This window comes from Teleopsis dalmanni, chromosome 2 (assembly GCF_002237135.1).
Source record: "Teleopsis dalmanni isolate 2A chromosome 2, ASM223713v2, whole genome shotgun sequence".
NCBI classification, from domain to species: domain Eukaryota; kingdom Metazoa; phylum Arthropoda; class Insecta; order Diptera; family Diopsidae; genus Teleopsis; species Teleopsis dalmanni.
In genome coordinates this window covers 51,933,973-51,961,569 of record NC_051847.1, presented here as the reverse complement: position 1 = coordinate 51,961,569, position 27,597 = coordinate 51,933,973, and the positions used below count along the sequence as shown (strand labels likewise).

At 27.8% G+C, this 27,597-nt stretch overlaps 10 protein-coding genes across 13 annotated transcripts; 4 read left to right on the top strand and 6 right to left on the bottom strand.

The window, feature by feature from the left end:
• The first annotated feature begins 87 nt into the window (after positions 1–87).
• Positions 88–3,879, top strand: LOC119680718 (golgin subfamily A member 1). 3 transcript variants are annotated; one of them, XM_038093671.1, is made up of 7 exons: positions 88–485; positions 557–916; positions 1,733–2,158; positions 2,214–2,312; positions 2,601–3,035; positions 3,311–3,553; positions 3,609–3,879. In XM_038093671.1, exons 1-7 carry the CDS (start codon positions 336–338, stop codon positions 3,768–3,770), a joined length of 1,875 nt encoding a protein of 624 aa, XP_037949599.1. In that variant the 5' UTR covers positions 88–335; the 3' UTR covers positions 3,771–3,879. The 3 variants fall into 3 exon arrangements, with proteins under 3 accessions (XP_037949599.1, XP_037949598.1, XP_037949597.1); XM_038093670.1 differs by having other exon boundaries at positions 88–497; XM_038093669.1 differs by having other exon boundaries at positions 92–500; positions 3,609–3,878.
• Positions 3,880–4,763: 884 nt separating this feature from the next.
• LOC119674530 (zinc finger protein 260-like) lies at positions 4,764–13,382 on the bottom strand. Its single transcript, XM_038085673.1, has 6 exons — positions 13,355–13,382; positions 12,551–12,612; positions 5,536–6,566; positions 5,217–5,481; positions 5,044–5,157; positions 4,764–4,987 (listed from the first exon to the last, which is right to left on the bottom strand). The coding sequence occupies exons 1-6, from the start codon at positions 13,380–13,382 to the stop codon at positions 4,784–4,786; spliced, it is 1,704 nt and encodes a 567-aa protein (XP_037941601.1). The 3' UTR covers positions 4,764–4,783.
• LOC119679057 lies at positions 9,296–9,667 on the top strand. Its single transcript, XM_038091205.1, has 2 exons — positions 9,296–9,345; positions 9,422–9,667. Exons 1-2 carry the CDS (start codon positions 9,308–9,310, stop codon positions 9,573–9,575), a joined length of 192 nt encoding a protein of 63 aa, XP_037947133.1. The 5' UTR covers positions 9,296–9,307; the 3' UTR covers positions 9,576–9,667.
• Positions 9,621–10,578, top strand: LOC119679056 (mitochondrial import inner membrane translocase subunit Tim10). The gene is made up of 2 exons (XM_038091204.1): positions 9,621–9,771; positions 10,375–10,578. The coding sequence occupies exons 1-2, from the start codon at positions 9,621–9,623 to the stop codon at positions 10,500–10,502; spliced, it is 279 nt and encodes a 92-aa protein (XP_037947132.1). The 3' UTR covers positions 10,503–10,578.
• A 464-nt stretch (positions 13,383–13,846) lies between the features above and the next one.
• On the bottom strand, positions 13,847–15,281 carry LOC119681177 (GPI mannosyltransferase 1; the record flags this gene model as incomplete). The annotated part of the gene is made up of 1 exon (XM_038094289.1): positions 13,847–15,281. A coding segment is annotated over exon 1 (1,362 nt), but the record flags the coding sequence as incomplete, so codon positions are not given.
• Positions 15,278–15,534, bottom strand: LOC119681180. The gene has a single exon (XM_038094292.1). It carries the CDS (start codon positions 15,509–15,511, stop codon positions 15,314–15,316), a length of 198 nt encoding a protein of 65 aa, XP_037950220.1. The 5' UTR covers positions 15,512–15,534; the 3' UTR covers positions 15,278–15,313.
• A 5-nt stretch (positions 15,535–15,539) lies between these two features.
• Positions 15,540–15,835, bottom strand: LOC119681178. Its single transcript, XM_038094290.1, has one exon. It carries the CDS (start codon positions 15,827–15,829, stop codon positions 15,560–15,562), a length of 270 nt encoding a protein of 89 aa, XP_037950218.1. The 5' UTR covers positions 15,830–15,835; the 3' UTR covers positions 15,540–15,559.
• On the bottom strand, positions 15,744–16,262 carry LOC119681179 (cx9C motif-containing protein 4). The gene is made up of 3 exons (XM_038094291.1): positions 16,108–16,262; positions 15,898–16,041; positions 15,744–15,835 (listed from the first exon to the last, which is right to left on the bottom strand). Exons 1-3 carry the CDS (start codon positions 16,169–16,171, stop codon positions 15,807–15,809), a joined length of 237 nt encoding a protein of 78 aa, XP_037950219.1. The 5' UTR covers positions 16,172–16,262; the 3' UTR covers positions 15,744–15,806.
• A 1,758-nt stretch (positions 16,263–18,020) lies between these two features.
• LOC119683516 lies at positions 18,021–20,342 on the top strand. Its single transcript, XM_038097221.1, has 3 exons — positions 18,021–18,300; positions 18,487–18,559; positions 19,232–20,342. Exons 1-3 carry the CDS (start codon positions 18,259–18,261, stop codon positions 20,299–20,301), a joined length of 1,185 nt encoding a protein of 394 aa, XP_037953149.1. The 5' UTR covers positions 18,021–18,258; the 3' UTR covers positions 20,302–20,342.
• Positions 20,343–21,124: 782 nt separating this feature from the next.
• LOC119675674 (PAN2-PAN3 deadenylation complex catalytic subunit PAN2) lies at positions 21,125–27,342 on the bottom strand. Of its 2 annotated transcripts, none has more exons than XM_038086881.1 (20): positions 27,208–27,342; positions 26,952–27,142; positions 26,470–26,639; positions 26,247–26,364; positions 25,103–26,128; positions 24,916–25,030; positions 24,729–24,850; positions 24,574–24,670; positions 24,428–24,511; positions 24,257–24,375; positions 24,030–24,203; positions 23,771–23,964; positions 23,551–23,701; positions 22,780–22,864; positions 22,538–22,715; positions 22,236–22,395; positions 21,962–22,170; positions 21,679–21,900; positions 21,512–21,621; positions 21,125–21,430 (listed from the first exon to the last, which is right to left on the bottom strand). In XM_038086881.1, exons 1-20 carry the CDS (start codon positions 27,266–27,268, stop codon positions 21,264–21,266), a joined length of 3,753 nt encoding a protein of 1,250 aa, XP_037942809.1. In that variant the 5' UTR covers positions 27,269–27,342; the 3' UTR covers positions 21,125–21,263. The 2 variants fall into 2 exon arrangements, with proteins under 2 accessions (XP_037942809.1, XP_037942810.1); XM_038086882.1 differs by having other exon boundaries at positions 24,428–24,475.
• Positions 27,343–27,597: the final 255 nt, after the last annotated feature.

The following is a 27,597-nucleotide window of genomic DNA, read 5'->3' as shown; positions in this document are numbered from 1 at the left end:
TTGTTTAATAACTAAAATTTTCGGTTCCTCTGGTTTTACATGAGTCTATAAATTTTTTTATTGTGTCTCTCCAATAACAGCCCTGCCCTTAACGTTACTTGTCAAGTGATAAAAAAATCTCCAAAATAACTTTATAAACTTTTTAGCAAATGTTATTAGTATTACGCGAAATTTTAATTAATTGGGCTAAAACAATACTAGTGATAAGAAAGTAGGACAACCATTGTTTTATAAGAATACAACAATGATTATAATATTTGTTAATGTGGTTTGTTTAAAAAGTTAGTTGGGAACACCTTGTGCATTTAATTGTGTTATTAAAATACGGATATATAATGTTTTCAACATTAAAAAATAAGATTATGGAAGAAACTGGCTCAACGATAGCGACACAAAGGCCTTTAAATCATACCAACAATAATCGTACACGTAGTCGCTTTGCTTCCAACGCGAGTATTAACTCAACAAATGACGATGCATTGTTTGTAGGTTCAAATGTTGTAAGATAAACAATTAAATAATTTTAATTGTACCTAATATATCTTATGATTTTTAGTCAGAACAGTTGTCAAGCCTACGTAGTCAATGTAACGATTTAACTACAAAAGTTGCAGATCTAATGACCCAACTACAATCAACATCAGAAGAAAAATCAAGAGTTGAAAAAACTAATGAAATTCTGTTAGAAACCGTTAAGGTAGCCCAAACCCAGAAGGACTTATATTGTGATGAGCAAGAAAAAATACATAACTTACAGCAATGCGAAATAGAGAAGTTAAAAAATTTGCTTTCATTTAAAGAACAAGAGGCAATGGATCGATTAGCAGCTTTACGTCAATTTCAGCAACAAGTACAAGATTTAACAACAGAACTTGAACAGTATAAAAAATATGAGCCAATCGTTGCAAATTTACAAGTAATTATCATCTTTGCTTATTTATTGCGAAAATGTTTTATTTTTGATAACGTGCAAAACGTGGCATAGAGATATAAAAATATATTACGTCGTTTTATCTTTAATTTGAGCGCTTTGTTCGATTATCTCATAATTGATTACTTCTTCTACACAATATTCATTCTTAACTATTTGCATTTATAAGTTAGCGCGCAATATTAACTTAATTTTTGTTTTCTTTAATAATCAAAAATACCTTCGCATAAACAATATGTTACTATAACTAAAAACTGCTTTTATTGTTGAAGATATATTTTTTTTATTTTTGCTGTATTCAAAAAAACTCATTCAATTGGCAAAAAAAGCAATTTCGAAATAATTTAAAAGAAATATGGATATGTAAATATTTAAAATTGGCACAAAAAATGCCAATTAGTTTTAAAATCTATATTTTTTTTATTTCCCTTTATTTATACCATGTGGCATCTAGTATTCAGTTTTACATAGTGGATCCATAGTAGTCATATTAGCTTATTATCTTTATATAAAATTTATTTCATAAGCGCTTTTAGCATCAGTTCATAAACCGGATAATATTGCATTAATAAATTAAGCAAAACAGATTTGCTGTGATCATAGTACTCAAACATTAAATTATTGTATATCCTTTTACTTCCAACATCAATAAATTTAATTTTGATTGTTCTAGTCTCATTAAATTCTCAACTTCACTATATTAATTAATGTCTCCATCAGAATGAATTAGTTGCATTTAAAATATATTTGTTTATGAATATAAAATATTTCAAACTTGACTCAATTTGTTTTTTTTTTAAGGATGAACTCGAGCAACTGCGTCATTCCTCAGAAATTGGTAAAAACAATATGACTACAACGCTTGCTGCAGTTGAAGAAGAAAACCATCATTTAAAAATGCGTCTTAGAATTGTAGAGCAATCACGTGTTGATACACTGACCAATCTAACGCCAGATGAAAAGATTAAAGCGTTAATACATGAAAGAAAATTACTTGAACAGCATTTAGAAGAAGCTCAACTGCAGCTATCGGATATTAAAAGCTCTTGGAGTGGACAAAATTTAGCATTGGAAACACAAGTAAACCGACTATCGAAACAAGTGGCAGAGGAAACTACTGAAAAACGTAAAGCTCTTAAAGCTTGTGATGATTTAATGGAAAAAATTAAGAAACTCGACTTCGAAATGATTAAATTCAATGATGAGCTCGAGCAAAGAAATAATAAGGTAGTCAATTTATATATTTTATATAGTATTGAATTTTTATGGCAACATATTTTAGATCAAATTGCTTGAAGAAGAGATTGATGAATTGAATTTGGCACTAAATGAATGCCGTGATAAAAAAGAAAACGAAATATTATTTGAACGTAATAAATCTGTAAGTATTTCAACAGACGTTGAGGATTTACAATGGGATAATATGTGACTAATTCTCCTTCTAATTGCACTTCCACCAATAATAATTATACTAACATTTGCACTTAGTTATATAATTTCTACTAATTGTTGTTTTTATTTTTATTGCCTTGAATATATTTATTATTTAAAATAATAAAACATTATTTAATCTTAATTTCATGTCTTTATTTATTTTCTAATATAACAACTTATTTATTAATTAAATATTCATATAAAATTCTACTGTAAACTGAATTGTTGATATTAGGAAACGTTGCAAAGTGAAATTAATGACTTAAAATTACGCGTTACAACCGCAGATGAACGGTTTAGTGAATATACTACAAATTCTGAGTTAATAGCACAAACGTTACGACAACAAAATACAGAATTACAGGACAAATTAAGTGAAGCCGTTAAAAACCTAGAAACCGAACGCAGTGAAAAGAGTATTGCATTAGAAAATAATGCAGAAAATATAAGAAATGCTGATGATCTTGCAAGGCAATTTAAAGTGAAATCTGATGAAACTCATCAATTAGAGCAGAATGTGTTCGATTTACAAAATGACATCAAAACAAAGGATGTGGAAATATCTAATTATAAATTATCAATAAATGAATTTGAAAATACGATAAGAACTAACGAGGAGAAACTAAACAATTTTGAAGAAATGCAAAGAGAGGTTAATGAAAAAAATAAGGTAAATAACTCTAAAAATTATAATTAAATTAAAGTATTCATTAAAAACTAATTTACAAAAACCAAATAATATCCTTAAAAATATTATACCTTTAATTAAAAATAAAAATTCTGTTTTAATAACATAAAATTGGTTTTCGATAGTTATAATCAAACGGAAATTTTAGTTGCTTAATTAGAAAACAAATTAATTTTATTGTTACATTGTAATTGTAATTTTTTTAAATTATAATTCTTGAATTTAGTATTGTACTTTACTTTTTTATTTTTACTTAGTCTATAAAAATTTTAAATCAACGTCTTGCTGATATAAAAAAAACGGTGCAGAAAGAATTTCGTCATTCAAAATCATTTGACATTGACAATAAAGAAGAAAAGACTGCTGCTGAGAACGTCCATACAATTACCAATACTTGTACATGCCATCCGAATGCACTTTCTAATGGTGTTATAATCATGGATGAAGTAAATTTCAAATATTTAAAACATGTGATTGTTAAATTTCTTACAAGCAGAGAAGTAAGTTAATTTTTTGTATTTAAATCTCAAAATAAGTACAGTCATTTTTTTAAAGGTTGAAGCGAAACATTTAATACGTGCTGTTGCCACACTTTTAAAACTTTCTGCTGAAGAAGAAAAGCTTCTACATGACACCATTAATTGGAAAATGAGTTGGTTTGGCGTTAAACCTAATCATGGAAGCGGACAAAGAGCATTCTCCATACCGCCAAGTTAATATTTAATTTGGATAAAAATGTCACAATTGTGATAGCATTTTTTTATTAAAATATGTAGAAAACATATACCTCCTAAAACTTTTCCTTTTTAATTAACTTAGTTTTAAACTAAAGTTACATTAATATTTTTTAAATAAAAAAACAAAAAAATTCATATAAAGGTAAAAGATAAACATCAAAACTAAATTAAAGATCTCTAAGCTATGTACATTTAAATTCCCATTTTTATATTTGTTTTAAATTTGTTGTTCTGTTTTAAGTTTAATCGTTGATCAATGCAATTATTTTATATTATAATAAAGTATATTAAAATAATACTCTTAGTTTTTCACAAATAAAATATAAGCAATAAAAATTGTACTTATAAAAATTAGTACTCTGCAAAATATTTTTAATACTGAAACTATTTATACAGAATTTTTTAGGCCTAACGATGCTTTTACACGTCAATCAATTTCCTTTTATTGTTTTCTGTTGTTTGTGTTAATTTTTTTTAAATGTTTATAGTATATTTAGTTAGTATATTTTAATATAGGTCGATCATTTCTTGTCTTTACGAATAATATCAAAATTTAATTCGAAATAAATTATAAACTAATTAATTGCTAATTATTAACTAATAAATTAAGTAATTTTAAGTTTGTCTTTAAAAAATATAAAAAAAAAAGTACCAAGAATGGGATTCGAACATGTAATTTATAATAAGATTATTTATTATATGTTACATATATTTTTTACATATCAAAACTGTATAAGTTTTGATGAAGTTAAATTTCGAGTTTTATGTACAAATTTACATAAATATTCAGTTTAAAAAAGTATACTGATTTTAAACATGTTTCTGAAATACTTACATACATCTTCTCTAAGGCACACTTAAGATATACATATGTGAACTTGTGATCATACATTGGCTTGGCAACATTTACTTATACATATTACTATGTGAATCAACTGAAATAATTTAAATTAAAAAATTCTTTTAATACAAATTAATTTAAAGTAGTACTCTTTAAGATATATTTTCAGCTTTAATATCTGTTAATAATGGTACTGTACTTGTACTTTTAGATATACATTTTTCTGAATTCATTTTTTCCCATTCGTTACGATGAATTTTTTTTCGATGTGCATACATGTTAGCTTTGGAATTAAATGTTTTCGTACAATGCGTACATGTATACAATGCTCCGCCAATGTGTGTTGTCATATGTTCCTGCATGAAAAATATATAACAATCATAATATTGTAAATTATTTAGTACTTAATTACCCTTAAAGTAAAAGATGTCTTAAAAGCTTTATCACATAAGGTACATGCAAATTTACGCTCAGTTTTATGCATATATCTCATATGACGTTCATGAGCGAACACGCTTGGAGAAACCTATAGTAAAAATTGATTTATATAACTATAAATAAACGAAAACAAACACCTTAACGCACCTTAGAACAAATTTCACAAGTTTTTGGAATTTGATTTTCTTCAGAATGCATTACTTTTTTATGTCTTATTAAACCATATTTTGTTGTTAATGTCATACCGCACTCATTACATTGTATTGGCGCTGTTTTTCCACTATGCGTCTCCATATGCTGTCGCAGTGCTTCGTTACCTCTTATAGATTTACCACAAAGTTCGCACATTTTTGTGTGAAGATTTAAATGTACGTTGTTTAAATGTTGTGTCATCATATATTCAGTAGCAAATCTACAATTGATACAAATATATTCCTACTTAATAATATTAAGGAAAAAAACTTACGATTTTTTGCACTGCGGACAATTAATGTTTCTTAATTCCTCAGGAACATGCAGAGTTAAATGACGCATATAAACTGGATGACTAAAATAGCTTTTGTGGCATTCTTTACACTCATATATTCGTTCTCGACCTCTTTCGTGCAGCTTTATGTGTGATTCCAACGAACGTCTGCTTGAAAAGATTTTACCGCAATGTTTACATTTAAAATGTTGAGGATTAATGTGGACATTAATATGATCAACAAGTAAGCAACGTTTTAGAAATTGTTTTCCACAGCATGTTGCAAATCCTCGGGATTTATGTTCTGTACGATAATGGAATTTTAATTGAGCAAAACTTTGCAATTCAACGTTACAAAAACTACAACACAAGTTCATATTAGATACTATAAACTCATCCACCTTATCTCTTATTGTCGTTTTAGAACTTAATTTGGAACTTATATTTGATTGTGAGGAGCTTTCACTGCAAGATATAGTTTCTGGCAAAATTTGAAGAGATTCTGCAGTAATTTCTTGTTCGACATCAATTTCTTGTTTTTCCTTTTCTTTAATTTTAATGTCCATTTTTCTATTACTTCTCAAAATTCGCCTTTCCTTTTTAGAGTAGGTACGATTTTTTTTCATATTTACTTTAAGACTAGAAGTAAGAGTTAACTTTTTCTTTACATATGTTACTTTTTCTAACTCTTGAGGCACTGATGGAGGGTCATTCTCTATACTTTCATCATATTTGAAACTGTTGAGTTCCAACAATGAAGAATTTTGTATGTTTAAGGGCTCTGCACATATAATGTCCATATTACTGCTGTCCACAATATTTGTTATATTAAGAATGTTATTTTCTTCATTTTTAATTTGTGCATTTGATTCTTCAACATGTGCATCAAGGGGATCGTTTTCCACCTTTACTACAACATTATTCGGTAAAGAATGTACTGATTCAACTTTTAAGTAAAATTTGTGAAAAGTTAAAATTGCTTTCCAGCATTTGTTGCAAATGTAACATGAATTTGAGGTAGAATTTAGAAGCTAGAAAAATATTAAGTAATTATTAAGTAATTAAGAAAACTTAAAATTACCTGGAAGTGAATATGTTTTTGTATTATTTCCAAAATATTCAAAGAAACTCCCTTTGGGGAATGAATTAATATATGGTCGCGTTTATTACAAAGGCATAGTATGCAACTCATTTTCAAATTTTTATATTAAAATGTAATCGTTAAAATATGTTTCACATAAAAAATTTGAATTTGTTTGAAAATTAATTAATTTAAGCCTTTTATATTAAATCACTATAAATAAGGGCCATGTTATGCAGAGTGTCTCGGGCACGGCAAATTACGCTCTTTCGGGCTATGCCGAAAATGCATGTTATGCAGAGTGTCACATCAGTATTGCCAATTTTGTATTTTTACTACTTCTTGGTTGTGCCTAAATTTAAAAGGAAATTTAGATATGCTCACTCTCAATTTGCCACCAAAAATAACTCGCATGAAAAAACTCATAGAGGCTGTAATAATGCTATCTTATTATTATATTATCTTTTAATAAATGTTAACAGTATTTATGCATTTTTTTAAAATCGGAAAGTGTAATAATTATATTATTAGCGATTTATAAAAAAAATGCTGTGTTGCTTACTGCCATTTTTTCTCCAAAACGTACTAGAATTGTAGTAGTTTACTCCTAAAAGGCGCAAATTTTGAAATTTATTACTAAACAACACTGTTTTGCCTTAGTGCCGGGGCACAAAAACGCCGGCTCTCATGCCGGAGTTTAAACGGCCATATTGTTTTTTCTCTCATTCTCTAATTTAAAATTTGCATTGAAAACAACAACAATTGTACTCATGCCGTGCCCGAGACACTCTGCATAACATGGCCCTAAGGGCCATGTTATGCAGAGTGTCTCGGGCACGGCAAATTACGCTCTTTCGGGCTATGCCGAAAATGCATGTTATGCAGAGTGTCACATCAGTATTGCCAATTTTGTATTTTTACTACTTCTTGGTTGTGCCTAAATTTAAAAGGAAATTTAGATATGCTCACTTAAAATTTGCCACCAAAAATAACTCGCATGAAAAAACTCATAGAGGCTGTAATAATGTTAATTTATTATTATATTATCTTATAATAATTGTTAACAGTACTTACGCGTTTCTTTAAAATTGGAAAGTGTAATAATTATATTATTAGCGATTTATAAAAAAAATGCTGTGTTGTTTACTGCCATTTTTTCTCCAAAACGTACTAGAATTGTAGTAGTTTGCTCCTAAAAGGCGCAAATTTTGAAATTTATTACTAAACAACACTGTTTTGCCTTAGTGCCGGGGCACAAATACGCCGGCTCTCATGCCGGAGTTTGACGGCCATATTGTTTTTTCTCTCATTCTCAAATTTAAAATTTGCTTTGAAAACAACAACAATTGTACTCATGCCGTGCCCGAGACACTCTGCATAACATGGCCCTAAGCGTCACCTGTAATCGTAAAGTAAACATGTCAATTTTTTACATATGTTTTATTTTTATGAACGTTACACAACACAGACTTAATCTTTTAGATTTCAAAAATTCAATTCTCTGCAATCTATATTCTGAATTAAACATATATCCCTTTATTATATTAGCAAAATTGAAAGCTTAAAACAATAAATAGATATTATATACCATTAAAAGTATTTTATATAAAAATATTAGTCTTATTTTTCTGTTCCTTTATAACAATTTTTGGCCTTCAATATAAATTTTGCAGCGTCAAAATTTAAATACAATCTTTTTCACGGCAATATCCAAAACAATTGTATGGTCAGCCCAAGTATTAACTTTATCAAAAACCACCAATCGTTTAAGTTAATAGCACATTCACACTGTCTCATGTAGGCGGTTCTGCTCATTATAGCCACTAATGAGGTGATTTACCATACAAAGTGCTTTTATATAAAAGTTTATAAAATTTCTTTCAGATGCATAAATGAGTTTATAAATGAACGTACTAAAACGATAGTAAAATTACTGAAACCTAAACAAAAACGTGTGTTTTGTTTTCATTTGATCGCTAATAGCCATTGTGTCGTTTAATACAAAACAACTTGAACATGAACAAAAACTAATAGTTCTTTATTGTATTTTGTACAAACAAAACACAGGTGCAACTACAAAAATAGCAATGAGAAATAAAATTAGGATAAAAAAATTTTCAGACAAGAAAATTTATTTTCTTCATAAACAATTCTACGGCAACTATGCGTAAGATAAATTTTAAGCAACAGATAAAGTTGAGATAAGGAAAAAGTGCCTTTATTTTATATAAATGTCAGTGACGGTTGTGATTTTATTATAACCGGGAAAATATTTAGTATAAATGTTTAAATTTGTATATAGAGAAAAAACTGTAACTGTTGGTAATTTAAAATAGACTGAGAAATAAAAATTCACATACCTGAAATCCACTTAAGTTGTTAAAACTACTGAATGCTATCCTTTCTAGTTATAATAATCAACTTTTAAAATTTCGCATATACAAATGGTGGTTTAAGCATGTAATTTTTAACAGTTGATTTATGAACAAAAAACATATGATTTCCTTAATTTGGGGTAGTATGAACACTACCATATTTCATTTTAATGAAATTAAGGAAATTTGGCTATCTGAACATAGTATAAACCTATAAACTATAAATAAACATTCGTACGACTTACAACACTTTTTTATAAGGTTATAGCAACAGCTGTGTGTCATCTATTAACTAGATAAAAAAATTAAAAACGTCATGTCTCTTGGCAAATTTGGAAAGATTGCTGTTGGCTGGTAAAAATTAAAATTTTATTTTTTGGTAAATTACGTTATAATTATTTTAAATAAAATATCCATATTTGTTCATTAGGGCAATTATAACTTTCTCGGGTGTTTCTGCTTTTGTGTTATCAAAAAATTCTATTGATAAACACCGATACGAGAGTATGCAAGTGCGTGACCGCATGAAAAAATCGAATATTGGTGAATACGAAGCTGTGGGAAGTAGACGTTTTACCGCTTAAATATTATCTTATATTTCTGTAACATATATATACATTAAATTAAAAATGGCTCTACCTCAAATAAGTCCTGGAGATCAAGCTAAATTGCAAATGATGCAAGAAATGGAAATCGAAATGATGTCTGATTTATATAACAGAATGACAAATGCATGCCATAAAAAGTGTATTCCGCCGCGTTATGGCGAAGCGGATCTGGGTAAATATTATAATAAAAAAAATGTAATATATTTATTAGAAACACAAATTATTGTTAGATTTTAATTTATTTATATTGTATGAAATGTATCGAATTATTTTAAGATTTTAATTTTTAAGAAAAAAGGTTTGATTTAATTACAATTTCTTGACCGCTATAATTTGACGACACATTTTTTTAAAAATAATTATTTCACGGGTTAATTGGTCAGTAAAATAATTATTTTAAAAAAAATTTTTTGGTCATTAAAACATTTAATTATTAAAAAAACGGAGGGCACGACACATTTTTGTAAAGTTTGTCGTACTGAGCAATTACTTCTTATACGCTATATGTTATTGCTTGGTGATATCGTGCTTTGAATTTTAAACTTATTGCAATCAATATATGAAATTTTTACAATTGTTTTTCTTTTTTTTTTTTTTATTGTGTAAAAATTTTTAACTTTTAAGCAACTTTTTCAGATGTCAATCTGATTTACCGTGAAATTGCGGTACTTAAGAAATTGTTCTCTTTAACATATGTTTTTACTTTAAAGTAGATTATTATTATAAAGTACACTGAACTGAACATTTATATCCTAATCAATTTTTTACATTTCAGGAAAAGGAGAAATGGTGTGTATTGATCGTTGCGTTGCTAAGTACTTGGACATTCATGAAAAGATTGGAAAAAAATTGACAGCAATGTCAATGCAAGATGAAGAATTAATGAAAAAAATGGGAAATTAGAGACTTAGTATTCATATTCCTGTTAATATATTCCTTCGTTTGCTTTTACTATTAAAATAAAATACATAAAAATTTATTAAAGTAAGTTTTTAATTATTAAATTTACCACTGAATTAAAATTTTATATACATATATATAGAGAGATTCTTTAGTGTAAATTGGTGATGAACCGTGAAATGACTGGTATGATCGGAGAAAAATCCTAATAAAATAAAAACTGGTCCAGTTATATATTAAGAAAAGTTAAAAAACAAATACCTCCATGTGCGGTACTGGTGTACTTTCATCTGTAGAGTCCACATCGCTTGTATGAACACTGTTTTCCCAATTTTGTAATTTGTTAGTCTCAGTTTTATCGTCATAATCAACACTACAATTTCGTTTATAAACAACATTCTTGAAAGACTGAAATTTTGTTTAACAATTTTTTTGTTATTATATTAGGTATTATTAATAGTACCATTAAATGAAGTAGTACATCCGATTCATTACATATTGGATTTTCACTTATATTTAAAATATGAATAAAACTCAAGTTACTTAAATCTTCTGGTGTAGGTAAATTCGTTATTAAGTTAGAATTAAGAAATACGAAACGCATTTTTCTTAAACGACGAAAACAACGTGGCACACGATTTAGATTATTGTATTTTAAATTTAAATGGACAAGTTTATTAAGTGATCCAAACGTATTTGGTAAACAACTAATTTTGTTCCGTTCAAGCGTCAACCAAGTAAGATTTCTTAAATGCCCAAAATTATTTGGTAAACTATCTATATTATTATTACGTGCACCCAGTGTTGAAAGTTTTTGACAATTGCAAATTTCTGGGGGTAAATTTAATAGGCCGGTGCTGTTGCACCAAAATGACTCCAAAAATTTGAGGTTCGCAATACTTCCAGGTATTGTCTCAATTTGATTACAACTTATATTTAAAAAACGTAGATTAACTAAATTGCATATTGTGTTAGGAAATTCTTTAAGGCAGTTGTAGTCCAATGTAAGTATTTGCAATCGTTCAAAGTCATTCAACAATGGAAACTAAAAATAAAATAAAAATAAAAAAATTGCAATTTAAGTTTAAATACTTTTTTTTTCATATATTTAAAATACTTTTTAAATGTGTCATATAAAGATAAAGTTATGAACCAACTGAAAACACAAATAAAAACATATATATATTTTAAATATTTTCCACAATTGATTTTATAATTTATGCAAAATGTATGTGATTAAATGTAGTAGATGCAGTTTCAAGATTTATTTAATGTTAATGTAATTATGAATTGAAAAGATGACAATTTACTAATATTTTATTAATTTAATAAAAATCTTGCCACTATTTTTTGTTCACTTATTTTGTAAATAAATAGTAAAGTCAACCTCCATCACCCTTACTAATTAAATCATATGGGTTATTTTGATGATCCTAAAAATTCAATCTTTTGCCTATAAAAGTTAAAGAGCTTAAAACCATTTTAAAATTTAATAGTTTTTCAAGACAAAGTCTCTGCCTATAAAGTAAGTCCCTAGAATATGTAAATAAATGTTCTACGGATATAATAATATTAGTTGTAGAATGACAACACAAAGTTATTGAGAACAATATTTAATTTCATCACATATTTTCCTAATCCACTATAAGATTGATATCTCTACGGGTACATATCACTAAGATTATCAATTTAATAGGGTTCTTTTTATTATAGATGGTCTGCAATATTTGGTCATTACTATTTGATACTTAATTGTTTTATACAGCAAAACTTCAACAACTTCAGATCTTCAATGGTACTATATAACAGAACTTTAAACATATGATGCTCCAATAATTTAGTGCAATAAGTACGTGAAAGTTTTAAGAAGACTTACTTTCTAATCAAATCAAGTTTAAGTGTTTTGTATGCAAATAGGTTATTCAAAATTATTTATTAATTAATGATCATTTAGAGTTGCACCGTCCAGAGATGCTAAGATGTACTAAGTGAGTATTTAGGGATTTCGCAACTAGTTTTTGATTTTTAAGTTTTAAGTTACGAGTACTTACCTCCTCAATGTTATTATGATGCAAATATAATTTTAATAAAAAATTACAGTTGTGTAACAAATCTGGAATTTTTTTAATTGAGTATTTACATAAATTTAATGAATAAGATTTATGTTCAATAGCTTGTTCACATATTGCCAAAATATAATTTGTATGTAACCAATCGAAAATAAAAGACATATTTAACATTAAATTTACACTGAACTAGGTTTAAAAATTTAAGTAAATTTGTAAAAGTGGAAATGTGAAATTAACTGCTAACTATGTTATTAAAATTCCTCTAATCAAATTTATTTATTTTTTAAATATTGTCAATAAAACAAGTTAGATTGACCTATTAATGCTTCGCAATAACTTTAATATATATAAAATGTTACGCCTTACTGCGGTTTATTTTTCGTAGCAGATATAATTTTATTTATGTAAGCACAATGATAGATATTTTTTCTTACAGCCTTTAAAATTCATGTTTTAAAAATACACTCGATTTGCCTACCTTGTTTATGAAGTTGTGATGATTTCTACTTCTCAAGATATTTAACTTTTAGAACGAATGAAACATTTGTATTATTATTATGTTGAGGCTAGTTGTGTCAGTGCACTTGACCACTTTTACTCTCTATTAACTGCGAGGTTTCTTCATAACCTCTCTCTACGCCTTGACTGGATTAATGTTTATCACTTCCCTTATTGACATTAAATTTGCATACCTTCTCGAGGAGCCTGTAACCATTCTGAGATTCGATAACGCGATGTTGTTACTATTCTAATACCATTTTCTGGTCAATTTCGAAAAATATTTACTTATTAGCGACCTTGTTCTACTGGACATAGATTAAATAAATGTTTTCTAGTAATTAAATCTCATCTTGTACCGATACAAGCAGATCCATTGCCGTAACCGAATTGATTTTTTAACTATTATTAAATATTTTATTTAAATATCAAACAGAAAATAACATTTTTAACAATTTTTGATCAACTAACATTTGTGACTCTATTATATAAAAATGTTTTCTATTCAATAGGTAAAACAAGCAACTTATAAAGAATATAACTAGAAATAAGTTGTTTAATTGCATATATTTATGTTCTATTTCCAATTTCTAGAGGTATAAATATAACATAAATTAATGCCAAAAAAAGAAAAAATATTAGATGATATAGAGGTATATGCAATTATATATAAAGCATTCGTTTATTTTATTTTTTTTTTATAATTACAACTTTCTTATTTACAACGTTTATATGTATATAAATATAAATTTACTTAAAATACTATTCTATACTATAAAATTCAATCAAACGTATTAATATAAAACTATTTACTAGAAAAAAAACTGCACTTTGTGCACCAATCCAATAAAATGTATTATATGTTTTAAATTCTAACAAATATGCTGGTAATAGCCACATACCCTGACCCAATAACCAAAGACTAAAATATAAAATGGCTTTTAACAGAGATAATTTTTTAAAATTTTTTAAACAAAGTGGTAACGCAGCCATATACCACACAAAATATTGAGACGTTACAACAGAATTAAATGTTACTATTATAAAGGACAGAGAAAATATGCAAAATGGTAATGTTTTAAGAAATTGTCCAAAACTGATACTTAAATATAATATTAAACATAACTGTGGAATTATTATAGTTAATTTTTCAATTATCGAAAAATGTACATTAGAACCCAAATACTGCATTAAAAAGTACAATGAGAAATTATGCCTCACATCCTTACGTACAAAATGATATAAATATGCTTCATAAATGTATTGCCAACCGTATAAATGATAGAATATTACTGATACTACAGAAAAACCTAAAATTGTTCCAAATATTAGCGTTAATTGTTTGGATGAAGGTAAAATAATTTGCCTAAAAAATTCTCCAGTACTATTAATCAGTTTTTCTGATAAAGAAAGATAGTAGGCTAAACTAAAAACAATTGGATAAAGACGTAAATGTATAGAAAAACCATGACACAAGCCTGCTGCAAATATCATCCAGTTACGTCCTCGTTTTAAATCTTGAGATCGGGACAGCAAATAAATAGTTAATATAACGAATACACTTGAAATGCTATCACCATTCCCACGTGTTGATATAACCAAAGTAAGAGGATTATAAAGCCAAAAATATGCAGAGGCTCTTGCCAAAAAAGTAGAAGGTTTGTTTTGTTTGAAACAATCACAGCTATTCACCAAATGCATTTCTTTATTTTGACATTTTATAGTTTGAATTCCTTTACGGCTCTGTCTTAATTGTTCAGCACGGATGATTTTGTAAATTAGAAAGGATACAGTTATGTCAAAAATAGCGTAAATCACTTTACCACAGGCCATATGTATCCAAATATTCAGCATTTGAAGGTATGCCAAAATAGGACTGTAACGATACGTATGTCGGTCAAAGGGAGAATTTCCATCTAAAACATAACGAGCACCATCAGTTACAACCTTATAGTCGATATCTGTGTACGGAACTTCGGAGCGTTTATCTTGAATATAACCGTAATATATTAGTGCTAATCGTATTATAAATGCTATCAACAGATGTGTACGAAAGCGACAATTCATCAAATAAACGCAAGTCCGGTTCAATTGGTTTGTTGTCCGTGCAGCACACTTTTTCATATAAGTTAGTAAAACCATCGTAATATTTTTGATTATCTCCTGTGCACTTTTAAAAAAATAAAAAGATCACTTTTTTATATTTTTTACTTATTTTTACGTATTTTTGTTTATTTCACGTTATTGTTACAAACGCATTTTTCCTTCCTTAGCAACTTTTTGTAAACACTTCTTAAATTCTTGAAACTCTTTTTCGCATACATTCTTTTCTACATTTAGTTCTCGAGTTACACAAGCTGCATAAGTCGCTGCTGTATTAGCACATTTTGCAAGTAATACGGGATAATTACGAAGTCTTTTATGAGCTTTCTGTACAGATTCCATATCACTTCATATTTTACAAACTAGAAAGTTAAAAGTTAATCTATTTATTTAACGTAAATGTGGTGGCACACGTTTGGTTGGCGGTACTGGTTCGGCAATAAATATATCGTATAAAGGTTTTGAAAAGAATATCAGCAATGATCCAGTAATTACTGATATTTGAAATAGTTTAGGATTTCGTTGAATCCAACGACGAGCCGGGAGGTAAGTATTACGAGTTTTTCTACCCGATTGATTGGCTCGTTGTTGCTTCAATATTTCAATTTCCGCTTGTAATTGTGGAGTGGTTTTGTATTCAGGAATTGGATATTTTTGCATTATTCACTAAAAAAAAGACTTTAGAATCTACGTCTGCATTGATTAATAATGTTTATTTACAATCTTACCTATGCTATTAGAATTTTGTGTTTGCAAATAATTGCGACTTAAATCTATTCCAGAACAGCACACTGATTCTTTATGCCACTTAACACAACACAGCCGCAAATCCTCTAATAAATCCTGGCATTTACTCTCTTGGTACTGGTTTTCTATGTAAAATATATAAATATATTACATAATACAAATTTGTAATTATGTGTATTGCCATATAATACCCTGAAGACAAACTTGAATCCTGCAAGCGTATTTTTTACACGGATCTTTTGATCTACTTGTCATTAAATATGTTAAAAACTATTTATTGCAGAAAATAGTGAATATTTTACATGATTTGCCAAGAACAAGTCAATGTGTTCTGAATGTTCTTCTAAAAACCTTCAAATACAGAGTTGTTCAATACAACAAAAGTACATTAAAGTATGTTGAAAAAATATCAAATACATATACATAATCAAAAAATTTTGTCTTTTAATTTATTTTTATCTTTTTATTTTAATATGATGATTTAAAATGAATACATACGATTTAACTCTGGTCTGTAGGTATCGTCACAATCTCCTGCCTGGCTACGTGCCTTGTTTGACTACCTTTTTTACAATATCTGAAGATAAAAATAATAATTATTTTATCGCTTAAATGTGATTTTTTTTATTTAATATAAATTTAATCTTTCATTAATAAATTTATAAATAAATTAATATAATGTAATATTATTTTCAGATGCACCTTTATTTTAAAAACTGAAAAAATATTTTAAAAGTAGTGCAAATTTCTAAATTCAAATGTAAAGAATAAATTCTGTTATTTATTTAAAATAGAGTGGAAAATAATAATCCACATACCTGAAATCTATTAAAGCTTTTAAAACTACTAAGTGCTATCCTTTATAGTTATAATAATCAACTTTTAAAATTTTACAGATATAAATTTTGTTTAGAGCATGTAATTTTTAACATTCGATTTGTAAACAAAAAACATATGATTTTATTAATTTGGGGCAGAATGAACACTTTCGAAATTAACTTAATTTTATTTTAATGAAATTAAAGAAATTTAGCTGTCTGAGGATAATATAAGATTAATACGGCGTTTACATTGGCCGAAAATGGCTCATTTTGGTCAAAAATCGAAAATGAGTATCGAATGGCTCATTCTTGCATATAAAATTTCAAGCACAAAAATGAGCAATTTTCTCACATTCTGTATGAATGACGTTCGAATGCATTCCACATACGTTCCAAATGCAAAGGAATCCATTGAACATACCCTAAATGAAAGCTCTTCATGGCATTTTGACAGTTTGAAAAAGCTGTTTTTAACATATTTACAAAAAAAGGTAAACAAATGTTTGGTGGTTGCATTTTCTTGAAAACGATGCACTGCTTTTTAGAACTTTTACTTCCCAAAAAGTAATTAATCGAAGTTAAAAATATGTTTTAAGTTTCTAATGTAAGGTTTGAAGGCATATTTAACCTTCATGCAACATTTTTTTGGCACAGGCCAAAAATCAAATCAACATGCAAGTTGAAAAATCAGCTGTTGAAATGAGAACAAATGAAATAGAACGAATGTAAACACTTTCAAATGGCTCATTCAAAATGAGCCATTTTCGGCCAATGTAAACGCCGTATAAAACTGTAATGGTCTTAGACACAAATTATATATAAATATTTTAGTGTTGATTAAATTAATAACTACTTTTATACAAAAATTTTTGTTCTTTATATTAAGATTACTAATAAATTGATTTTTAAATATACAATAATTAAACTATAGCCTATAACATGATTGTGGGGACAACATAAGATCGAAAACATATATATATATATATCACATTTTACAGAGCACAATATTAGTGTCACCAATAGTATAAAATAATTTATTTAAAACAAAATATTTATTTACATAATCAATATTTTAAGATACAAATAATAAAAAGAGGTTCAAAGATTATAACATATTCAACGGAAAAATACATTTACGAAGAGAAAATATAGAGTAATACAAAATATATAGTAGAGTAATAAAACAACCTAAAAAGAGCAATATAGTATTCTATCAGCCCTGTACCATACCTGTGTTTAACTTCTGTCAAATTGTTTTTAACCTTTTTGCCGTTTATTAAAAGAATTTAGAAATTAAGGAAAACTTTTTGTTCTATTTACAAGAAAAAGTCCAATTAATTGAAAAACTACAACGAAAGTTACCCTTTGGTAATTGTTGAAATAGAGCTTGTGTTAAATATAATAAAACAATAATAGTTAAAAAATTTTCTGCATTGACAATTCCTACGTTACAAACAAACAGTGAAGTGGAATACTGTACATACGCGGTGTTGTTCTAAGCAAATATTTGGGAACGTAAAAATGCCATCTAAAAAGAAAAAATATAATGCACGTTTTCCAGCAGTAAGTAATAACTGTAATAAAAGTAATTTATAACACATATAAAGAAAATTGTTACTTTTATTTCCCATTTTCATTATTCCCATAATTGCAAATTTAGTTTATTCAAGAATAGTTTCAATGAATTTTCAACAAACTTATTTGTTATAAAAAGTTAATATTAAGTTTTTTACTGTGTTTTATTTTTAGGGCCGAATAAAGAAGATAATGCAAAGCGATGAAGAAATTGGAAAAGTTGCACAAGCTGTTCCTGTAATAATCTATATCCTTTTTAAAAATTACATATATTTTAAGACTTAACGTATATATCAATCATTTTAAAGGCAGTTCTTTATTTTATATATTGTGTATATTATTAATTATTATATATATCTATTGATATTTGGTTTCAAATAAGTAACAAGCATATATTCAAATAGGAAGAAGGCAATCTGATATCTTTAAGAGTAGTTTTATTATATATAGGTTAAATATTTGTAAGTAATAATACTTAATTTGTGCTTACAATTATCAAACCTCATTAGGATATTTTCATATTGATTTTATATGAAAATTAACACTGCTGCCCATTTGTGGAGGTAATTGCGTTGGTGTAAATATACTTCAACAATGATGTGTCAGATTAAATATCTAACTTGCGATCAAAATAAATATATGATGATTCCATAAAGAAAAATATATACTATCATATTTAATATGAAGAGATATTTGAGACCAATACTTTTAGACCAATGAGGCTACTCTATCCGCAATGAACTAATCTTACAAGATTATAGAGACATATTTGCAATTACCGTAAAGTAAGAAAACAACGATTTGTAGAGTTGTTGTTTATTACCAAATTGATATTAAATTTTATTCAGGTTTTTATGTAGTTTATATCATTTGTTAACATATTTATTTTCCTTAACTATAACATTGTTTCCAAAAATACCTAGAACATTGGAATTGTTTGTGGAATCCCTACTAAGGAAAACGTTAAAAATTACAAATTCTCGAAATGCAAAAACCTTATCTACTTCTCATATGAAGCAGTGCATCATGTCAGAGCAACGTTTTGATTTTTTACGAGAACTGGTTAAAAATATACCAGATATAAACATTGCCGAAGAATCTGCAAACTATAATGAAGACGAAACTCATAGTTCACCTGAAGAAGCATACCCTGACTCTGATACACCATTTGATTTGAGTATGCCATCTACATCTACGCAAGCAACACGAAATAGTGCAGCAAATGGAATCACACATAAATATGCTACACGAAATGGTGGATTTAGAATTAACACGAATATGAATACAATAAATGAAGCAAATCATACATACCTGAAAAGGGAATATGATATTGAACATCAACATCAACTATATGAAGGTGTTGATAGGGGATCAAATTCAGTTATAACACATACTACCAAAATAGCAAATATAAATTCAGAATGTTCACCAGTAAAAATATTTCGCTCTGACTCAACACCGGCTGGTACAACATCTCAGAAGCCTAGACAACGATTAAAACATCAACCACAATCATTACCGTATGCAATGGATTGCCATAATACAACCACACTAAAAAATCAACCAAATAAAGATAAAGTGTTATCTCAGCCCCCAGCTGCCATACCCGCCCCCATTGTAAACTTCGATTTTTGCAATAAACCTGTTGTAAAAATTGATTATAGCAACATTTCGATGCCTGGGCAGGTTTCATCATCTCCATTATCTGTAACTACAAACGCATCTAACCCAGACATTAATTTTGCTAATGAAGCAGTCATTAATATTGATTTATCAAACATAGTTCGAAATGCAAGTGACAAAACTATTGAAAGCGATGAACCAATGGCAACAATAAGAATAGGTGCTTTTCCAGCTGCTGAATCAGAATTAACTTCCAGTTCTAAATCTAGCATGGCCTCTTTTAAAAATTCTATTGACACCACAACCAACACTGCGAAAAATAAGAATTCGTTTTTCGAATTAGATGAAGACTATGACAATATATAAACTTTAATTTGTACTTTTAAACTTTTTTATGAATAAAATAAATAAATAGCTTTTAATTATATTTGTTTGAAACTAGATACTAATAGAGTTGTTTGGATATTTACTATTTGTATTTATTATTTGACTAATTAGATAATATTCTGACAATTCTAACGACAGTGAAATCTTCTCTAACTAGTTTTAAGACATTTTTGTTTACTTGCTGTCCACACTCAAAGTTAAAAACTTTAGCTTGTTTTCTTTTTATTTATTTTGTCATGCTAACTTACTATCATTGACGCCCCATGCTCTACTGAAAGATGAGGATGACAGAAGAACTTACTACCATTAATTTATAATTTTTGTTTAGATTAGCTACTCTTATAGTAGTCTTATGACTGGGATATAAATAAATTTAAATTTAGTTCATTTTTTCGCTCAACGTTTCGATTGTTTTTTTCTAACATTTTAAGGGTTATCTAAAACAGTCAATGTGTAAATTAAAAATTGTTCTTATAAATAATAATATGATCACTTCTTTTATTATTATTATATATAATTTCATTTTGATTAAGTCCTTATCGCTTATTACAAAATAAAGACTTATCTTATTTAACAACTATTTTAGCATATTGTGATAAAAATGCTTTCATCTGTGCAGTTCTTAAAATTCATTATTGAGAGTTTAAAAATATATAATTTATTTGATATTAAAATTGATCAGTGGTATAATAATAATATATATAAATTTTCCCATTTACATTTTTAATGATTTACAATAAAACAACAAAATACATAAATATATCAATTTATATTAAAAAAGAACCAAAGATGTTTCAAAAATGTTTTAATAAATTATAGTTCTTTGTTAAAATGGAATATTAATTTAACGGTTCGGTGTTGATTTTGTACTTTACTGTATATTACAGTTATATTTTGTTGACTTTTACATATTTCACATTTAAATTTTTCGTTTGCTTAACTTAATCCTCTGGTACTTTCCATTGTAATTGTTTTCCAATATCGTAAAGATTTTTAAGTGCAGTGCTAAATTTATTCTCATTTTGCAATTGCAAATAATGCTTATAGAGTTGTAGAGTGGTGCGCGCATCTTCCACAGAGTCATGTGTTTCTGATTGTATTTTTGTTCCTTAACAAAATAAAAATAAATTAATTAATTAATAAGTACATAAATAAATTATGTAAAATGTTATATATTTTTTGTACTAACCGAAAAAATGCCAAGCTAAAAATCTTAACGATACCATGCGGTGATGTGGCAGATGAAATAAATGCACAGTGTCGATGATTTGATCACACGGCACATGAATATTTATTACTCTGCAAAATTGTTTAAATCTTTATAACTTCAAATAAATTATGTTTTATTATTCTTACCTAAAATCGTTTTTTAAACCATGTCCCACAAATATTACTCCAACATCTACTAAATACTTCAATTTCTGATATGAATTTTTCAATGCAGTCAATCTCTTGCTACTGAAATTAGCATCCAAATCTCCAGGTTTTATACCAGAAAATTGTGTCAAATAATCTACAACTTTTTCTTGAGTTGCTATATAATCGTCCATAAATGGAAAGCCTTCATTTGGACCTTGGCTATGTAGGTAAGAATATAATAAATGTATAATAATAAAAGTTATTTTAAATTTTATTTTACCCTCGTATACATGATATACGTGCAACACTCATATGGCACGGCTTTATGGTAGCAATTTTACCATCTGGACGAATTTCACTCTCTTCCGGATTTAAGGTAACAAATTCAGCATCCATTGCTACTAAATCACCAGCTTTTGGCAGTTCATTAGGTTGCAATGGCCTCAAAAATCCGTCATTTAGTTTGCTAGGCGAAGCATTTAAAATATCCTGCAATATAAAAAAAAGAAACCATAAACATTGACTGTCAGAAGAATGACAGCCAATTACCTTACCTGTATAAAGGGATTAAAAAATTGCGGCCTAATGTCAATTATATTCAGAGGAGCTGTGTTGTTTTCAAATTCTGGTTTCATACTTTTATAAAACAGAACACAAGGTACTTTCCAATCGAGGGTAAACCAAACAGATTCTTGCGTTGAAACCGGTGATATGCTAAAAGCAATAAGTATCTTTAGAAAAAGTTGTACAATAAAGTTAAATTATTTTCAAATAGATTTATAAAATAAGTGATTGTTTAAATGAATAAAATTCACTCAAATATTTAATATATATTTTGCTTTTTATAGAACCATACCTGAAGTCATTAAAAATATACCATTGATCTTCGATATTGTTTTTTTCATTTGTAACTTTCAAGCTATGATATTTTTTATCAACATTTATAAGTGAAACAAGATGTTTTTGTGTGCCATCGTCAATTTGACATACTACCGCATGTAAAGAATAATCTCGATTTATAGAACTATTAAATACTAAAATTTAAAATAAAAATTTTTTTTTCAGTTTTTTTTTTTTGAAAGTTTAACTATTTCGTACCTGTTTTTAAATCCTTAACTTCACTAGCATTTTCAGTAACATCTTGAGTGATTACCTGATTCTCATTATGTGTGGTTAAATTTTTCTGTAAATTTATAAAAAAAAAAAAAAAATGAAAGCAATAACATACAAAGCGTTTGGAGTTCTTATACATTTGTCATCTACGATTATAAGGATCATAAAATTTGATCAACTTGTCTGTATTTTTTAATCTAAATAAGCCTTTTTTCTTTAAACTTTATCAATAAAGTCTTGTACAGTTCAGAGGAGTGTCACTTAGACTCAGATGTTGCTGAGAGCCCGGACTAAAAGTGATATACAATCAAAAATGTATACCGTTAATATGACATCTACATTCATCTCTATTTATTGATAACTATTTAGCTAATACGTTTTTAGCGTAGTTCATTGGATATATTTCCATTACATTATTCATTACATATGGTTTGCCTCTAGGTAATTTTCAATTTGCTGCGTCACCTAAATTGTCAGTGGATTTGATGCTTCCCAAGTAGCACAAGTTGTTGACATTCTGTTGTTGTTGTAGAACGGAACTTAGTCGACGAGTATTTTCGGCACGTAGACCCGGCCAACTTAAGTGAAATCGATATTTTTTCCTAATTTTGTGACGCATATTAAAGCAACAAAGAACGAAAACATGCTATTTTTTTACTGTCTAAACATACATATTTACAGAAATATATAAATTTTGTCTCGATAATAATATAGACGATTATATATTATAATGGAACAATTAACAATTTTGATTACCTCTTCATGTTTGTTATTTGTGTTTTCAACATATACGTTTAAATCACCTTCTGACTTAATAGACATTGAGAATCCTAAGGGGAACCAAGCATTTTGGCGGGCACTTGGAGATGCACTCAATGTAACTGTATTCAAGTTGGAGGGAGATTTTCTGAATAAAACGGAAGCCATTGAAGTTTTGAAATATAATTTTTTTGATATTAAGGAAAAAATTACTTACCTATCAGGATGTACAAAATGACAATCACCTCGAGAACAATTAACACCATATCGACATGGCTTATTTGTGCTTAAAATAGCTGGGCTTTCAAGAGGAGTCGTAAGATTTTTGTTTAATTGTCGTTTTAAAAACGATAAGTCTTTTTCGTTGCTTAGTCCACAATTAATGGACAAAATTTCAGGTAAGCTTGTAACCTTAAATATTCGAAATATAGTTATTTTTGATTGTAATATAATTTGTTTTTATGAATGACAAATACCTTTACACTTTGTTTCGTTGGTGAAAATTTTTTGCAATTTTCACAAAATGCTTGAATCTGCTTTTCTGATCGAAGTGATCCTTTCAATATTGTGCTAAAATTAAATCCTTCAATTTCCTTATTGTGAACGGGGTAAGTAAGATTACAAGCCAATAAAATATTTTGTTTTGTTTTCTATAAATTACATAAATTTTGAAAAATCTATTAAAAAAATTTTACATACTTACTTGTCCATTACACTTTAAACAACGATTAATGCACATTTGTTTTGTACCAAAGAGTTTAGTTATTTCTGTGTCCTCATTCATTTTACTTCCTTCACTCTCATCATCCCTTGTTGTTTCATCTACAATATATCTATTATAGAAAATAATTGTGTGTAATTTTTAAACATATACCATATTTAACATCAATAGATTGAAATATATCGTTCAGTTTGTTAACATCTGCAAAGTTCTTACATGGATTAGCTGCTAAATTCTCTGATAAAATGATATCAATATTTAAAAGTAAAATAATTAAATAATAAATTATTTATGAATACCATATGCAGTAGGATAAAGTAGATTATTGTAATGGGTTTTTTTGTGCGAGTCAACAATTTCGTAATGCATTTGATGTAAAATGAAACGATTCCAGTTCTGTAAAATATATTAATTTCAATAATTCTAATTGTTTAAAATATATATCTTTAATTACTTGTATCAAACTTATCAAATTAATATTTGATGAATGATCTGACAATATTAAACCAAGAGCGGAAGCCTCTGGTACAGTGCGAAACGAACGTAGGAAATTGCTAGCTTGACATGGAGTTGTCGCTAAAATAAAAAACAAATTGACCATACAGTGATTTTTTGTATATAAAATCGTTATTATTATGTACCTGTACATTTATCTAGCATATGAAACAGAAAGCCCAATTCACAAGAGAGACAAAATTCTCTATAGCATGAGTGAGAAATTAATTTCATTCGCAGTGGTTCAATAAAATATAAGATCTAAGATTAATTATATATATAAAAAATTAGGGAAAATATTAATAATTGTACAAATGCAGTTCGTTTTGTTACCTGAAGCATTGAATTACAATAAGAATTTGGTAACGTGGCTTCTAATCCAGCAAAGCAAGTTTGATTGTGTTGTTCAAAATCAAAATCTTGTGTACCTAACTTTGAATATTTCACTTCTACTTTTCGATAACGTCGTGGTATAATTTTTACTCCATTTTCTGTCGTTTTAGTATTATTTGTTGTACCATTATTTGTAGCTGCAGATTGACCTGAATCCATTATATATGGTATTTGATTTCGATGCCCAGTACGTGGATTAGCCGAATATCCAATTGGACCTTGCATTTTCATGTTATCTATAATATCATTATCTATTGGCTTTGAACGTCTATATTGGTAGGACAATAGTTCTGTTGGCCAATCAGAAAACCATCTAGATCCAGTTACTAAATGTGGTAATGATATAGATGACAACGGAAAATTTGTATCTGTAACCGGAACAATTGGAAGTTGTGGAACTGGGTCGGCAAATTCCGTGTCGCGAGGATACACATTAAATTGGGGTTGCGGAGCTTTAATTGAAGTAATGATACTAACATGTCCAGATTGATCACCAAATGCCATTACTTGAGATGAAGAACTTATGTCAAAACTTAAACACTGAGTTCCAGAAGTATTTATTTGGTACATTGATACTTTTGGCTCACTAAGTTCAACAGTATCAACAAGCTGAACTTGGCCATAACTAGACACTACCGCTAATCGAGAAGCTTGGGAGGGAATAAATTTTAATTGTTGTGGATCGATCAGCACTTGAATTGGGGAAACTAATCGAAGCATACGTAAGTCATATACCATTAAAAACCGATCAGCTACAAGAGTGCCTTGTCGAATACTGTAGCCACATGATATTAAATAATTTCCTTGCACATCAAAGTCACACAAACTACCAGTGTGCGTTTTTATTGTATGTTCAACATGTAAGGAATTTAAGTCACGTAACGTAACTGTACCATATGGATCTCCAGCGAATAAATATCGAGAATTTTTACGTAGTACTGTACAACCTCTCGAACCAATACGTTCCTTAAATATAAAAGTTTAAATACATTAGCTACTTATATATTTATATAATATTGGATTTACACAACCAATTCAAATACTACATACATAAACTTATAAAAATTTTATTAATTTGACTTACTAGCTGAGCTTCCTTTAACGTTCGCAAATCAAAATCAATCATATCATCTTGCATTCCAGCTATTATTAGGCGATGAGGACTTAATAACTGCATGCAAACCATTTGGGACATATTTCGACTAAAAAAATAATTATTGAGACATTTAATATTAAAATATTCTACATGTATTTATAATGTGATATATATACTCAAATATATATTGCATTAAATATATTTATATTACCAAAATGTAAATTTTGGAATTCCTCTTCGAATTTGGTGACGTAGTGAAGTCGGAGTCAATGCTAAAATGCCTGAATCGATAGTAAGAATTTGGCGAACTACATCATTTACATGAATTTGGAAAGAAGTGTACTTTTTTAACGTGTTGCTGTAATATGACGTTATGTGACCCTAAATAATTTATCATAAATAGAATCATATTATAATTTTACTTTATATACATTAAGTAATTATTATAATTAAATTTAAATTATTTAAGTAATATATATGTAAAAGTGTTTATGGCATTTGTACTAATTAATTATATGCATAAAAAATGTTGGTTTCAATTAAGCAAAACTCTAATGTACAAAAAAAATTTTTTACAGTAGACGTGGCATACTTGTACCGTTACTTTTTGTATAAACGCATAAATTTTTTTGTAAAAATGTAGCACTTAACTTATTCAAATTATAATTGAATTTTAAGTAATTAAACTCTTACCCCTTGGTTTCCCATCCATAGAAGCTCCTCATAGTCATCAAATGCTACAGTTGATACTCCAAAAGTTTCACCTCCGTCTGCTAGTATCGGAACAAGATCTATATAATCAGAGGTGTCATTGGGTCCAATGCTAAATCCATTAAAACTAGGAGAATAATGATCTGCTTGATTTGCTCTACCATCATATATATCTATAAAAAAAAAATAAAAGTGAAAAATATGAAATTATTAAATTAATCAAAATTTTTATGCTCACTTGAAATCGGAAGTATGTCTTCTGCTCCGATTGTTTCTGAACTGCAGTACACATAGTCCATTAAATTTTAATCTCGCTTCGAATGTAATATATAAAAAGCATTTATTTCGTTTTAATTAATATGTACCAAATAAATAAAATTCTTTCCGCGTTCGTATCACTATATTATAAATTTGTGTTTATATTCTGTTTTTTTATACAGAGTTGTGTTTTTTAATACTTTAGGGTTGGCACACAAAAGTAATACTAAAAAAATTTTAAAAGAACTTTATTTACAACAATGCACTGTACAGCATGATTTCACAACATTCATATGCTTAGCGAATTTTGTCTTCAAACAAGATTCATAGCATTATATGTTTTTTACATAAAAAATATATTCAAATTAAA

Coding starts and splice junctions, on each gene's coding strand:
- LOC119680718 (XM_038093669.1), top strand. CDS start 336: ATGTTTTCAACATTAAAAAATAAGATTATGGAAGAAACTGGCTCAACG. Junction 2,159..2,213: donor TCGAGCAAAGAAATAATAAG/GTAGTCAATTTA, acceptor AACATATTTTAG/ATCAAATTGCTTGAAGAAGA. Junction 3,036..3,310: donor AGGTTAATGAAAAAAATAAG/GTAAATAACTCT, acceptor ATTTTTACTTAG/TCTATAAAAATTTTAAATCA.
- LOC119679057 (XM_038091205.1), top strand. CDS start 9,308: ATGTCTCTTGGCAAATTTGGAAAGATTGCTGTTGGCTG. Junction 9,346..9,421: donor GGAAAGATTGCTGTTGGCTG/GTAAAAATTAAA, acceptor TTTGTTCATTAG/GGCAATTATAACTTTCTCGG.
- LOC119679056 (XM_038091204.1), top strand. CDS start 9,621: ATGGCTCTACCTCAAATAAGTCCTGGAGATCAAGCTAAATTGCAAATG. Junction 9,772..10,374: donor TTATGGCGAAGCGGATCTGG/GTAAATATTATA, acceptor TTTACATTTCAG/GAAAAGGAGAAATGGTGTGT.
- LOC119674530 (XM_038085673.1), bottom strand. CDS start 13,382: ATGTCCAGTAGAACAAGGTCGCTAATAA. Junction 6,567..12,550: donor ATCATAATAACATTGAGGAG/GTAAGTACTCGT, acceptor ATATTTTTCTAG/CTTCTAAATTCTACCTCAAA. Junction 4,988..5,043: donor AGACATCTTTTACTTTAAGG/GTAATTAAGTAC, acceptor TTTTTCATGCAG/GAACATATGACAACACACAT.
- LOC119681180 (XM_038094292.1), bottom strand. CDS start 15,511: ATGGAATCTGTACAGAAAGCTCATAAAAGACTTCGTAATTATCCCGTA.
- LOC119681178 (XM_038094290.1), bottom strand. CDS start 15,829: ATGCAAAAATATCCAATTCCTGAATACAAAACCACTCCACAATTACAA.
- LOC119681179 (XM_038094291.1), bottom strand. CDS start 16,171: ATGACAAGTAGATCAAAAGATCCGTGTAAAAAATACGCTTGCAGGATT. Junction 16,042..16,107: donor GATTCAAGTTTGTCTTCAGG/GTATTATATGGC, acceptor TATTTTACATAG/AAAACCAGTACCAAGAGAGT. Junction 15,836..15,897: donor ACAAAATTCTAATAGCATAG/GTAAGATTGTAA, acceptor TCTTTTTTTTAG/TGAATAATGCAAAAATATCC.
- LOC119683516 (XM_038097221.1), top strand. CDS start 18,259: ATGCCATCTAAAAAGAAAAAATATAATGCACGTTTTCCAGCA. Junction 18,301..18,486: donor ATAATGCACGTTTTCCAGCA/GTAAGTAATAAC, acceptor TTTTATTTTTAG/GGCCGAATAAAGAAGATAAT. Junction 18,560..19,231: donor AGCTGTTCCTGTAATAATCT/ATATCCTTTTTA, acceptor TTCCAAAAATAC/CTAGAACATTGGAATTGTTT.
- LOC119675674 (XM_038086881.1), bottom strand. CDS start 27,268: ATGGACTATGTGTACTGCAGTTCAGAAACAATCGGAGCAGAAGACATA. Junction 24,376..24,427: donor ATCTATTGATGTTAAATATG/GTATATGTTTAA, acceptor GATATATTGTAG/ATGAAACAACAAGGGATGAT. Junction 23,965..24,029: donor CAACGAAACAAAGTGTAAAG/GTATTTGTCATT, acceptor CGAATATTTAAG/GTTACAAGCTTACCTGAAAT.